Source organism: Procambarus clarkii, chromosome 10, assembly GCF_040958095.1.
Source record: "Procambarus clarkii isolate CNS0578487 chromosome 10, FALCON_Pclarkii_2.0, whole genome shotgun sequence".
Lineage (NCBI taxonomy): Eukaryota > Metazoa > Arthropoda > Malacostraca > Decapoda > Cambaridae > Procambarus > Procambarus clarkii.
In genome coordinates this window covers 36,450,853-36,465,529 of record NC_091159.1, presented here as the reverse complement: position 1 = coordinate 36,465,529, position 14,677 = coordinate 36,450,853, and the positions used below count along the sequence as shown (strand labels likewise).

Here is a 14,677-nt window from a genome sequence, read left to right as displayed (position 1 = left end):
TCCGTTCCCCACCCTCCAAAATATTAACATACAAATACATTTTATACTGAATACAATGTTTTTTTCTAACTACAATACAGTACCTAACTTTATCTTACCTTTATGGAGGGCTCTTGATGGCATATGGAAGATGGTGATGAGGGGAGAGGAGGAGAGTTGTTACTGTTTGGATGGGGAGTCCTCTTCCATTATCACATCAGGCAGTGATGTTTTCTCTGGGGTACTCTCTCTCCTACATTTTGCCTGAATACCACTAGGACCTGGTTATGGTTCAGTGCTTGTTTGTCTCACTACAAATTTGTCAAGACACATTTGTTTTTCCCTTCGTTTTAACATTTGTCCGTAATGATGCATCACTTTAGCACCCATAATGTCCTTTTTCTTAGCCAGTATGGTGGATATTGTTAACTGAGATTTGTTGTACTGCCTAGCCAGTCCAACAACCCACACACCATCTTCATATTTACGAATGATCTCTTGTTTCTGCTCTATGGTCATCCTTACATGGGATCTCATACGTTGAGCCTTACCACCGACTTTCCTGGGACTCATGGCGTGATATATAATAATTACTTTAATGTTCAAAATGCAAAAAATCACCACAAAAGCGAAATTTCTTATAGGCGCGATCGTCACTAAGCGTGCAGCTGTAGTAAACTGAGGCAGGTTGGCCGTGTGACCGGGAACCATGCGCTCAGTCGACCCGAACGTGTACCAACAAATATCGTAAGTCGAGGACACCATCGGATGTCGAGTCACATTTTTCGATGAAATTTACATCGTAACTCAAAATTATCATAAGTAGGGGCAATCGTTAGTCGAGGTGTCACTGTATATATATATAAGAAGGTACATTGGGATTGTGAGGATACATAGCATAGTAATAACATTCTTGTAAAGCCATTAGTACGCACAGCGTTTCGGCCAGGTCTTTAATCTAAGAAACTTATAAGTAGGTAAATACTTGCATAATTTACAAAAATGATAACAGTTACATAGCATGACAAAAAATTAAAAGATGAGAGAAAAATTGTAGGTATATTAAAGCACATAGGTAGCTCAGAATGATTGCAATGACAGCTTGAATGGTAGTTTAACAAAACTTAGTAGGCACAATACAGCATATGGCTAGCACATAAAAGAAGACAGCAATGAACACAATGATAAAGTTGTTTGGATTAAGTACATAAAGATTGGGAGATTGGGTAACACTAGATACAGAGCAAATTTAAAGCTCAGTGTAGGAAACTACGAAGATGAAATTAGGTACTTTTTGTTTTTGTTTTTAAATGAGGCAAAAGTTTGACAGCTTTTCAATTCACTAGGAAATTCACTATTGAAAAAACTCACCCAGACAAAGCTGTAACAGGCCGTTGCATTGACCTTTTAAATGACAATGTGATGTCTTACTACAGACAAATGTTAAAATGTAGGGAAAAAGAAGTGTCTTTAGACAGATTATTAGTAAGACAAGCAAGTCTTAGTGGTATGCAGGCAAAACGTGCCAGAGTGTGCACACCAGTGAAGTCCTCACTGCCTGATGTTATAATAGAAGAGGACTCCCCTTCCAAACAGTAAACACCTCTTCTCCTCCCTCCTCCTCACCATCTTCCATACGCCAACAGCAAGGTAAGTAATAACTTGAACATAGTTTTGTAGGTTTATTTAGATGAATTAGGTATAAAATTTAGTTTGAAATGAGGTTTTTGGGTAGTCAGGAATGGATTAATTCATTTCCCATTATTTCTTATGGGGAAATTAGCTTCGGATTACGAGTTTTCGGAATACGAGCTATCTCCAGGAACAGATTAAACTCTTAAACCGAGGTACCACTGTACTGCAATGGTAATGTCTTCTCACAGACGTAATAACATAGGATAAAAACCCACACTTATATATTTGTGAAATTTATATATAGAATTTACACCAAGTTTTTTGCACTCTCTCGAGTGCTTTGTCAAGGTCTGAGTGTGTGATTAGGATGAGACTTACATCTCAACATCTAATGAGGCTGCTATCCTGAGTCCAATCCTCTTATCCATTTTGACCTCCTGACCATGTCACCTTTATTCCCGATTGATGTACCTGAGATAACGTCTTCTACAGAAATATGGTCATGTGTCCTTTCTGTAATCCTTCTATTCTGGGAACTGGAGTTGTTATTATCCCCTGGACTGCGCTGGCCAACAATACTAGTTTCAGGAAATGCACAGGCTGAGAAAACATGAATTTAAGGGGGCATTGGTTGGAAAATTTAAGTTGTTCAATGTCAACCAAAATATTTTGACTAGTTGTATATGAAATGGGCTGCAATTGTTCCAAGTTTCAGTACTGCAGCCTAAATAGAAAGGGAGATTTTTATTTTTTTTTTATTTTTTTCAACGAATATTACACATTTTCAAGTGTTTATAAACAACCACACCTTTCAGATATAATCATTCTATGAGACTTTTCTGTCACATTAGCAAATAATAAAGGATCTGGGGCCAGATATTTTCCAAAACATCTTTAGTTTTCCTAATGCAAATAGTCAAAGTTCCCTCAAATATTTATGTAAATATATCATGTTTATTGCTATTATAAAATCAATAAATGGATTTAGGAAGCAAAGCTTGCCCCAGATTTTAGAGACAAGCATTCTACATATAAGGTGTAAGTTTCATGTAAATTGAATAAAAAATGAACAAGTTATAAGAATTTTTGTGTTACTTGAAAATAAATAAGAAAATAATAAAGTCTAAGGTGCTGCCATCTGTGACTGAGGTTGACATTAACCAATTTCCTCCAAAATTGGCACCCTTACAGATGGGCTTACGTGCAATCAAAAAAAAAAAAATAATTGAAAAAGATAAAAAACCAGCGTTGAATGTAATGAAACGCCATTTTCTGGGCGAGCCCCGGAGGCTCCCTGGAGCTTATTGGGCTAATGTATGTTATATTAGACTGGGACATTAGTTAAGGAGTTCAGACCTACCAGGGACCAGCGCTAGAACTTGGCCCCTTCAGAGAGGTTTCAGGGAGCAATGGCCCTGGAAAACCCCTTTGTGGTTGGGGTTTTCCTTATCTGCCATCGACCGGGTTAGGCACCCAGAAAGGTAGGCATAACAAAACAAACCCCACATGGTAAAAAACTAAAACAAAAAACCGAACAGAGAGGTAGAAACTCCCTACAATCACAAGGAAACAAGTAAACAAGCAAACATCACACTTTACTGCCGCGCCGATCGTCCGCGCAGCCCTCCCCGCCTCGAGAGGGGGAGGGGGGAGCCCCGGACCTACCGCGCCGGTTGCCAAGCTTCAGTTTGGAAGCTAAGCTTCAACCAATGCGAAAAAAACCGCCGACCGGTGGGAGGGAGGGTTGCCAGGAAGCCTCCGGGGCTCACCCAGAAAATGGCGTTTCATTACATTCAACACTGGTTTTCTGTGGGGAGCCCCTACGGCTCCCTGGATCTTCATACCCAAAGAGAAGGAAAAGAAAGGGCCAACCCGGGAGGCGGCCGCCACAAACTCTGCAACGCGAAGCCAAGACAACAGGTTGCAACCTGTGACCCAAGGCAACAAGAACGCACAGGAGCAGACGTGCATAAAGAATGGGCGGCCAAGAACCTGTGCGACCCTCAAATCCCTGCGCCCGAAATGAGCATTAGACGTCCCGAACACAGCAGCAATGCCACAAATGTCTGAACAGCACAGGCGCAAAGACAGACCGCAGGCTGGAAGAATGAAAAACTCTGCAGACGACCTGGGAGACCCGAGCCCTGAAAACAGGGAATGAGGGGAACCGGATCAACTACAGCGCATCTCCAGACACGGTACGCAGGCAACGGCAAAAAGCACAACCGGACAACACAGGACGCACCCCTGACCAAACCAATCAAGCATCAATAACCCAAGAACCCCTCCGGAAAGCAGCCGTCTCGACCATCGTCAGGATGGAGAAAGGCTGCACATGTACAAATCTACCACCAGTACCAAAGAGCAGAAACCTGAACCGAAGTGGCTACCACAAACTGAGGAAAAGATAAGGCACCCTGATCAAGGACCAGGACGGCTCAGGCGACGCATGAGCAGGCCGGAGGTGAAACAAAACACGAGAAAGCGTACGAAACGTCATACTCTCGCCAAGATGAAGCTCGCAGGTGGGACACCGTCAACAAAGCCACCTGAACACCACAGAGATGGTGATACCCGCGTCAAAATACCAGACGCGAAGAGCCAAGGAGAAGGCCGAACCAATCACGTACAGGACCGATTTGACCTGCCGAAAGAGGCGGAGCCGCGGGAAAACGCCCTGGGTTCGGACACCTATTAAGCAGCGTCTGAAAATAAGGCTGGGCCGGCCATCAAGGAACCATAAGGACTGCTTTCGTGGGAATGGGCTGCAACCGAGCCAGAACCCGAAGCAACAGCTGGATCGGGAGAAGAGGAACAGATTGCCCCACCTCGACTAGTCCTGCCGAAAAGCATCCACCGTGAATGCCTCGCAGGTGGGTAAGGGCGCCACATAGAATGGGCGACGCCTAGACCACGCCGACTCGAAGACGTCCACGGCCAGGAGTCCATACGTCCGACAGAGCCAACAAAACGAGTCGGCGACGACTGGCCAATCTGCGAACAGAGGAATGAACCGAGACAGCTGTCCGCCAGGACGCAGGACACACCCCGGACATGAACCTCACGGTTAGCCAAACCCCGAGAATCCAGCAAACGAGCCACTACGGAACCAACCCCAAAGGTCAACACCTAAGAGAAACCCTGTGGTTCTGGCAAGAACCGCCAGAGAACAGTCTGAACAGAGCTGAATGGTAGAGCACTGAGTGACCCAAGCCCTCCGAAGTGGAAACCAGACCCCCTGGACCTCACCGTGCCAGCTGCCTAGCTTCACCCGGGCCGAAGGTGTCACCGATCCCACAGGCAGCTGACGGAGGCAAAACAGTGAGTGTCACCCTGAGACAAGGGGACAGAGTAACCCTCAAACTCGCACAAAGCGAGGGGGGCAGGGACTCCGGGCCCACGCTCCCCCTAGGGGTTTCCCAGGGTTCTGAGTGTTTACTATAAGAGAACTCATGCTCAGGTAATCCCAGGCAGGGTACTGCTAACCGGCGCCCATGTGTATCAAACAACCTTCTAAGAACTAAACCCCGGGATGTGTACTCTCACGGGGACCTAGCAGGGAAAACCGCCGGAAGAAGGAAAAGAATCCAGTACAAAGGGGGCAAGAACCAAAGGCAGACCCCCACCAGGTAGACAAACAAAAAGGAAAAAGAAAACCCCTGCAAGAGGACAACGTACCAAGGCAGAACAGAGCCAGCCGCTATGATTGTTGAAAGTAAGCTGCGCAGTACCCTGCGCCCCTACCAGTGCAAACTGCCCCTTATCCTAAGGCAAACACGGAAGACAGAACCCCCCATCACACAAAGGGCGGCCGAAAACCAAAAAGTAGACGGCCTAGCAGAAGCAGGACTCAAGGAACTCGTGTAAGGTAACCCCAAGCTCCAAGGGCAGTACTTACAGGGCACCTAGGGAAGGCAACCCTAGGCACATGCAGCCCGAATACTGGAGACTCACTCCCAGCTCACACACCACCTAGAAGACAGACACCACACTCTAGGCAGAGCGCTGAAACAACCACTGGAGCCGGAGCACACAACCAGTGCCTTTAGCATCAGCCGAAGAACTGATGGGTGGATAGCCGGCATGAGAGATCTGGGGCTCCCTCAGACCTCTTAATGGGAGCTTCACAGACAGAAGTGCGGTGACTTGTGATGTCATACTTGTTTGCTTGTTTTCTGTTGGGGAGTTCTATCCACTAGTTCGGCTTTTGGTAGCAATTTTACCAGAATAGGGGTTTGTTTTGAGATGCTTACCTTTCTGGATGTTTGACCCAGTCGATGGCAGACATAGAATGCTTCCAACCACACGGGGGTTTCTATAGGCCATTGCTTCCCTTGCCTCTCCGAGGGGGCCAGGTTCTGGCCGTGGTCCCCAGTAGGCCCCTAAGAACTCCATACACATGACTGATGCCAAAGTCTGACATTAGCATATCAGCCTGGTATAGCTCTGGGGAGCCGATGGGGCTCCCCCCAGAAAAAGTGAGTTATCAAATATTCAAATCAACACAGCAAAATTATATGTAATAATCAAAAGGCCAGTATAAGGTTTATTGGCTCTATAGGTAATGTGAGTCATTCCTTTACTGTATTAAGATTTAAGTTATTCACACCACAATGATGGGAAATGTTCTGTATTACCTCTAAAACTTGTAGAATTCCTGAGGTGCCAGTGAGTTTGAGCATGTCTGGCCACATCTGCAGGAACACCACCCAGGAATATTGGGGTATCTACTTCCAGATACTCTTGCTCTCCATCATTGACCATGGAACGTGCAATGCCACCATCAACACGAAGGGTGAAATTTTGACGTTCAGAAAGTAACTCGACTGTGTGTTCAGATTCATCACTAACAAGTTCATAGCTGTGAATAAGAATTTTCTTATTAAAAGCAAGCCTGTAAGTTCAAAAGCAAGTAACTTCAAGTAAATACTGATTACAGTAATTATTTTTCTGAAAGCATGGTTTATAATTAAGTTTACAGTGGAACTTTAATGGTCTGAAAAGAATTAATTAGAAAACTTGGGTAAACTGGATCAGCAGGTTTGGATTACCAATGCTGTCTCAATAAATTGGACTTTCTTGGCAAAAATTCAAATTGTTTAAGCTGTCTCACAAAATTTCTCATTGCCACTTCAAGCTTATTTTCTTTCTTGACAGTGTGAATAACCACACATTCAAAATAAGCATTTCAGTTTGATCTTATGCTTGACCTGTATGCTTGTGGGAACAGCCATATCTTGCCATTTACTTCCATATTTTATGGGGCAACAAAAGTGGCATGAGGCTTCCCCCTCCCAAGCTGTGCATCTCGCACCTAATGAATCAAACCATTTTTTCTGTAACCCTTGTTTACTGTTCTCCACTTTTCTCCTATTTGCATCATTAACATAGTATTTCTACCATTTTTACAACTTTTCTACCTTTTCCATCATCCACAGAAATAGTGTCTAACAGGATATTGTGCACAATATCCTGTTGGACACTAAAGTAAGAATTTTTCAAACACTGTAAAATATTAAAAACTAAATTTAAGATAATTTTACACTCTAAACTTATTTCTTTGGGATATTCTGTGCTAATTAGCAGAATATAATAGAGGACTTTCTCCAAGACTGTGTATATGTATATATTTGGTCAAAATCCAAAAATTCCCCAAAATAAACACTAACAATGTTACACATCAGCTTAGAGGATATTTACTGGCAGTTACAGGACATAAGTTATCCTTCAAATTGTCTTATCATCATACTTTAATGTTAAAATTTACTAATATTAAACTCACAGCTCTAATGGCAAGATATAAATTTTTATGTGGCTATAACACCTGTTCACCCCAGCCACAACTCTTTTTTTTATAAATACAAGTAATTAACAAGTACATCTTCTAAATCTAGATAACACAGTGCTGCATATAATTACAGTGGTATCTTGGTGTATGACTGCCCCAGAGTACAAATTTTTTGGTATACGTCATCAAATTCATCGTAAAATTTTAATTGATGTACGACATTTTACTTGGACTACGATGTCTGTTGATACGCGTATGGGGTCGAGTGAGCGCATGGTGCTGGGCGCAGGGCAAGCCACACTCAGTTGTTTACCAGTGTATCCTGTCTAGTGACAACCGTGCTTGAATTCTTTGTAAAGAATTTGTAAAGAATTTCATTCTTTTACTGCTTTTCTTTTTCTGCTTTTAAGTTCTTATTATATATCATGCTATGGGTCCCAAGATGGATGGTGAGGGGACTGGATGGATGGATGGAAGGGGGAACTAGATAGATAGAGGGGAGTGAATGGATGGATGGAAGGGGGGAACTGGATGGATGGAGAGAGGGTGGATGGATGGTGGAGGGTGACTGGATGGATGGTGAAGGGACAGGATGGATTGATGGACTGGATGGAGGGACTGGATGGATGGTGAGGGGACATGATGGATTGATGGACTGGATGGATGGAGAGACAGGATGGATGGATGGTGAGAGGACTGGATGAATGGATTGTGGTGGAACTGGATGGATGGATACTGAATTATCTGACCTATCCATCCATATGGATGGATAGGGGGTGGATGGATGGATGGTGGAGGGGGACTGGACGGATGATGGAGGGGGACTGGATGGATAATGGAGGGGGACTGGGTGGATAATGGAGGGGGACTGGATGGATGTTGAGGGGAATGGATGGATGGTGGGAGGGGACTGGATGGATGGTGAGGGGAATGGATGGATAGTGGGAGGGGACTGGATGGATGGATAGATGGTGCACCGTACCATCCCCGCTACCATCATACCCCCATCCCGCCACTGGACCCTCCCCACTACCTTCATCCCCCACACAGCACCCTCTCTGCTACCCCATACCGCCACTGGACCCTCCTGCTACTTCTATCTCCCACACCGGACCTTCCCCCACCTCAGCCACATCTGGACGGTATTAATACAGATGGCTTCCTTGCTACCAGCTGGTGGATCAGGAGGCAGACTGCCTGACATTAATCTCTTGTTGTTTACTGACTGTGAAAGCCTGATTGACTGTAAATGGCAGAATGACTGTAAATGCCTGGCTGACTGTATATGCCTAACTGGTTGCTACCACAACTGTGAATGCTTGGCTGCCTTTGGTTATGACTGCCTGTGACTGGTCTTGACTGAATGATTGACTGACTTGTGACTAAGTGACTGGTTCTGACTGGCTGCCACATAAGAGAGGCAGTGAAATGTTTGAAAGGATAATCTGGAACCAGTGATGCAGATACGAAAACGTTTAAGGCGAGCAAGGGACGGTCTCACCACCTCCCCCTCCTCCTCACCCTACCCATACACCAACACCACTCCTCCCTCCCTGTCTCCCATACACCAACAAGAGTCCTCAGTAAAGGTAAAGTGAAGTTAAATGTTCACTTATTTTATTTATGGTTTATATTTATACCTGATTGTTTTGCGTATGAAAAATATGAGTAGTCCAGTATTCTCTATAAAATGTATTTTTAAGTTAATATTTTTGGGGATGTGGAATGGATTAATTCAATTTACATTATTTCTTATGGGAAAATTTGTTTTGGTTTACAAATTTTTGGTGTACAACGCATCTCTGGGAACGGCTTAGGATCATAAACGAAGGTACCACTGTATAAGGATCGTGTGTTATGCTGTTATTATGACTTTCTCCTGTGTAAATAATGTACAACAGCCATTTATGAATAGTTTTGAATTTGAGTATACAGGGGGTAAAATAATATTGTATTTACCTAAACATGGTTGAAGCTGGGTGATTGCCCACATCATAGCTGATTCGAAGGCGACCTTTAAATACTTCCACAGCTAAATGTTGTCTGTCTTTACCAATGTAGACCAGGACGCCATTGGCTGTGCGAGTGGTGAAGCTGATGGTGACATTAATAGATGGTTTGACTGGAGGTGTTGTAAGTTGCACAAAACTACTTTTGTCAATAAAGTTCAGAGCTGTCATATGTTGGCAGTATTTACCTGTAATGGTCAGAAATAAGATGTCTTTAGTAAATGACATTAACATTTCAGTGGAAGTACTTTACATATTTGAATTCAACAGACCTGTTATATAGACATTGAAAGACTTTTACTCCATGCATTTTTTATTTGCTATCAGAAAAGATTTGAAAGTACTGTACAGTACATATAGAGTGCAACTTTCAATATAATTGTGTAGCCCATGCTAGCTCAGAGTAAACAGCATCACATTTTTTGTGTGAACTTGTGAAGCATAAGTGATGAAAGATAAAACTAATATAAGTGTTCGAGTGGTTTTGCAATACAGTATCATGAAATTTGTGGAAAACTTCAACTGACAGTGGAAAGGTGTTAAGATAATTTATTAAATTTTTTATATATAATTAGAAAAGATAAACTTTGTTAACAAATATAAAGGTCAGGTCTGTGCATGTGCAAAAGTAAAAATGTGTTATCGCTATAATTTTGTAATCTGAATCTGTGATCAGTGGCTTTGTCCTTGAATAAGTCAACTTACTACTTGCCACCATCTGCACATTCAGTGCAATTTCTTGGAAAAAATATAGTTTAGCGAGCTAAAATATCAGACACTTATTAATGATAAAAGAAGAACTTACCACTTAAAATGGAGTCAGGCTGTGCACCTGATTCATAATTAAAGATGGAAAAGTTGGTCATTATAAACTAATACAAAAGAATGCTACAAATGACAATCATTCCTTAATATCCAACATCATACAGTTTAGAGCTTTCACACACACACACACTGAGGATATATACAAAAATCAAATGGTAACACCGTCAGGTCTGATTCGAAAAAACAATGTAGGAAAATTTCAGTGTCATTCAAAACCACAAAGCAGGATAAATAGTCCAGCTTTTGAGTTGAAAAGAGTATATTAATAGTACACTTCTATAACTCACTGAAGATTCTAGGCTTTGTTTAACCCTTAGACCGCACAATACATATATAGATGATGGGAGTAACTTTACTGGAATCACGCAATACATACATAGATGATTTAAGCTTTAGCGCACGATTTTAAATGCCCCGCGAGGGATAGGGGTAGCTATAGTTCAGCCACAACCCATAGTTACCAGATGCCACCTAGAAAAAAAATTATGGACAACATTCCCAGGTGTGAGAGCCTCAGTACTGAGTGAGCCACCAAGGCTGGGCCACACAATATGAGCTCACAGCACCGCTGTTCAGCTTGTGACCACTACATCGCCTAAAAATGTCAATATATTTATGTACATACTATTATTTAGCAATGATAGTATTACAGAAGACCCCAGACTGTGATAAAACTGACCAGGATTCTGATAATAGCAGGATTGTAGTGATATTTAGCGCTGTGCTCTATGGTGGGAGGAATAATGCTGAGGGAGGGAAAGAGGTGGCATTATCTTCTGACTGTGTGTGTGGCCACCTTTTATTGACTGGAATTACCATACCAGCCTAGTGGTTTGCTATGGTGAACACAAATGTAGATACTGATATATAATGTGTGTATAGAGTGTAATGACAGCAATAGGATTATGTTGGGAGCCACCATTTTGGTGAGGGAGGTGCATCGTCTGCATGACTTGTTAAGTTGTTTACTGGTGGCCACTATGGTCTTTGGGCACCATACCAGCTTATTTGTACAGGTATGGTCAATAAAACATGTAGATACTAATATATAATGTGTGTATATAGTGTAATAACAACACAAACAGTATTGTTGGAGGAGAAATATTAGTGCATCTGGCCTTGAACCAGTGATGGCAGAATGTTGGCGAATGAGGAGATGAGGAAGGGAGTGGTGGCGAGTGGCTGGCTGGCTGGTGAGCGGTGCCCACTCTTCGTTGCATTTTGACTCACAATACCAACTTAGTGGTTCATTATGGTGAACAAAACATGCAGATACTATATATAACTTGTATATATGGTGTAATAAGAGCAAAACTATTTGTTTATTGTTTTATGAACATAATAATTGAATCACTAATGCACACCATAATTTTGAGTACAGTGATGGTTCACACATTTTATTATATAAATATATCACAATACACACTACTGAATAATATTACTGAAAAAAAAGAAAAAAACAATCAGAGACAGAAATAATTAGGTAATAATATCTTTGTGGCAACCCCTGCCTGACAGCTCGGGCGAAGCAGACCTCATTTGGTGACTGCTCTGTCAACGCCTCTTTTCTGTGGGGGAGCCCCTACGGCTCCCTGGAGCTTATCGGGCTAATGTATGTTATATTAGACCGGGACATTAGCTAAGGAGTTCAGACCTACCAGGGACCAGCGCCAGAACCTGATCCCTTCAGAGAGGTTTCAGGGAGCAATGGCCCTGGAAAACCCCCTTGTGGTTGGGGTTTTCTTTATCTACCATTGACCGGCGTTAGGCACCCAGAAAGGTAGGCGTAACAAAACAAACCCCACATAGTAAAAAACTAAAACAGAAAACCAAACAGAGAGGTAGAAACTCCCTACAATCCCAAGGAAACAAGCAAACAAGCAAACATCACATTTTACTGCTGCGCCGATCGTCCACGCAGCCCTCTCCGCCCCGAGAGGGGGAGGGGGAGCCCCGGACCTCACCGCGCCGGCTGCCTAATATCAGTTCGTAAGCTAATGTCAACCGGGACAGACGCTTCTCTGGCCTGTTTCCTGGGCGGTGCTTGCCTTTCATGGCGTTCACTGCCGTGTGTTGTGTTGTGTGGTGGCCAGGTGTTCCTCATCAGTACCGGGGGCTGCATGCGCTTAGGGGCTTCCTTCCCTAAGCGCCCTGTGAGTACTGCCCCTGCGTGACAGGGTTATCTTCCCTGGGGCATTCGGGAACCATTCCCGTAGAGGTTCTTGCTGCTCAGCTTTTGTCTCACCCTTGAGGCCAGCTGGGGCTTGGGGCCCTTGTTTGGCCTTGGGTAGGGACTGGTATTGTGCTGGTTAGAGCGTCAAGGTGTTGCGCGACCTGCCACCTAAGCGGCGACCGGTTCCTGTTGCCTCTGGGGATGGTGTACTTTTGCGGGGTTTGTCTTTTGTTTTTATTTTCATTTGCCTGGTGGGGGTCTGCCTAATGTGGCTATAGTTCCACTGGTAGTGTTTGGTGGCCCTCTGCTAGGCCCCTGTGATTGTACATGTCCCAGGGGTTTTCAGTGTTGTCCTCTACCTCTTGTTAGTTTTGGGTTTTAACCAGTTAGCAACACCTTGCCCGGACTTCCCATAGTTGTTACCCTACAGGCCCTGGAAAACACTGTCGGGGCTCAGTGGACCATTGAATGTGTCTTCCGGGTTCCAACCCATCTTGTGCAGGTTCGTTGGTTGCTGTGCCCTTGTCTCCGAGTGACAGTCTCCACTTTTACCTCTGTCATGTTGCCTGTTGGGTCACTGACACCTTGACCCGGAGTCTTGCGAGAGGTATTCTCTGCTTGTTCTCCAGTACTCTCCTGATGTTATTACTGTTCAGAGTACAGGCGGCTTCCATGTTGCATGCTAGGTTAGATTGCTGTAACGAGCTAGGTTGGTTTCCCACTCGGATGCCCCGGGGCCGCCCCGTTTTGGTTAGGTGCTGTTCGCCCCTTTCCCTCCCTGTTCCCGGCTCTGGACCATCTGTGGGTTTCGGGGACGGGGCGGAGTTTAGTTGGGGCCGAGACTCGGGCGGTTTCGGGGGCTGCCCGGTTCGAGTTGGGAACGGGGGTTTTCGAGCCTGTTCCTCCTGCTAAGGCTTCTGGGTCAAACCAGCGGCCCTTTCTTGCTGCCTTTCCCATGGACTCTTCCTTTTCTTTAAGGGCGAAGGGCGTGGAGGACGGCTCTGCCCTGGGGCCTCTGTTGCGGGTTCCCAGGGCTGTGGGGGGATACCTGCTAGCAGTTCTGGGGCTGTTTGCCCCTGCCTGGGTTTTCTGCTTCTGGGCGGAGTTTTTCGCCCATCTAGTCTGCTTGCTTCCCACTTTTGCTGGCGTGTTTTCGTATCTTTTGCGTCTGTGACGGCCCCCTGTTCTGGTGGCCATTTTCTTCTGCTAGTTTCCTGGCATGGCCACCAGGGCCGTGCGGCGGTTTGTTTATATGCACCTGGGTGTGCCAGCGAGTGTCTTGGGTGAGTTTTGTCACCTCTTTCAGGGGTTTTATTCTCCTGTTGTCGTTTCTTTGCTTTTCTGGTGTTTTCTGCCCGTCTTCTGTTCCTCTGGGAACGAACGTTTGTTGGTTTTTACACCAGGTTTTCCGTTTTCTATCGGTTTTGGGTCTGGGCCCTAGAGTTTGGGCTCAGTGTCCCTGTCTGTTTAAGCTTGCTCCCACACCTTGTCCCTCGGTTTTCGGTCTGTTTTGGCCGTTTCTCTGTTTTTTTTTCTGGGAGCTGTGCTTTGCCTTTCTGTGGTGTATTTCCACCGGCAAATGTGGTGGTTTGGGCTCACCCGGGTTCGATTCCGGGTTCCTTTGGGTTCTTTGGTTTCGTTCCGGAGGTTTCTTCCTCTTGGGCCCCCTTTGTGGGTTCAGGGGGCTTTGTTTCCTCATGTGTGACCCGGTTCTGCCTTCTGGGGTTCTGGGGTCTTCCTGACTTGCAGGCTGATCTTTTTGAGTCTTGGCACATGTTGTGGTCATGCCGGGGCTTTGGGTTTCATTGTCGAGGTGGGCCTTTTGATGCAGTTTTGTGCTTTCTTTGTGCCTTCTTCGCCTGGCCGGCGTGGTGTACACTTATGTGTGTGTATGTTGCATACGCATGTGTGTGTAATACCCCTTGTGTGTGTTTGTATTTATATATATATACTTTTTTTTTCGGAAGGGGCTCCGTTCCCTTCGCTGTTGACGGGGCGTTGAGGAAGCCGCTTCCTCTGTTGACTCTCGCTTGGTCCCGCAGTTAGTGGGTATTTTTGGTTGTCTTCCGGCCTCTGGTGGCAGCGGACGACTTCTGCCCCTTTGAGGGGTTCGGGGCTGGCGGGGTGGGCTTCTTCCCCTGCGCTTCGTCATGTCATCTTAGTGGGTGCATTGGACGTGGTCGATCCGCCCATCCTTCCGGGGTTCCCGTTTGCTTTATGCAGACACGGGCCTGGTGGATTTGGGGTTCTTCTGGACTTGTTCAGTCT

At 44.9% G+C, this 14,677-nt stretch overlaps 1 protein-coding gene across 5 annotated transcripts in view; it reads right to left on the bottom strand.

Annotated features, from left to right (window-relative positions):
* LOC123745526 (slit guidance ligand) overlaps positions 1–14,677 on the bottom strand; it is a 918,311-nt gene that overhangs the window by 31,967 nt on the left and 871,667 nt on the right. For all 5 annotated transcript variants that reach the window (XM_069321856.1, XM_045726133.2, XM_069321858.1 and 2 more), the window contains 2 exons: positions 9,362–9,599; positions 6,252–6,475 (listed from right to left, as the gene is read on the bottom strand). In XM_069321856.1, coding sequence (XP_069177957.1) covers positions 6,252–6,475; positions 9,362–9,599 — 462 coding nt within the window. The remainder of the gene's footprint in view (positions 1–6,251; positions 6,476–9,361; positions 9,600–14,677) is intronic.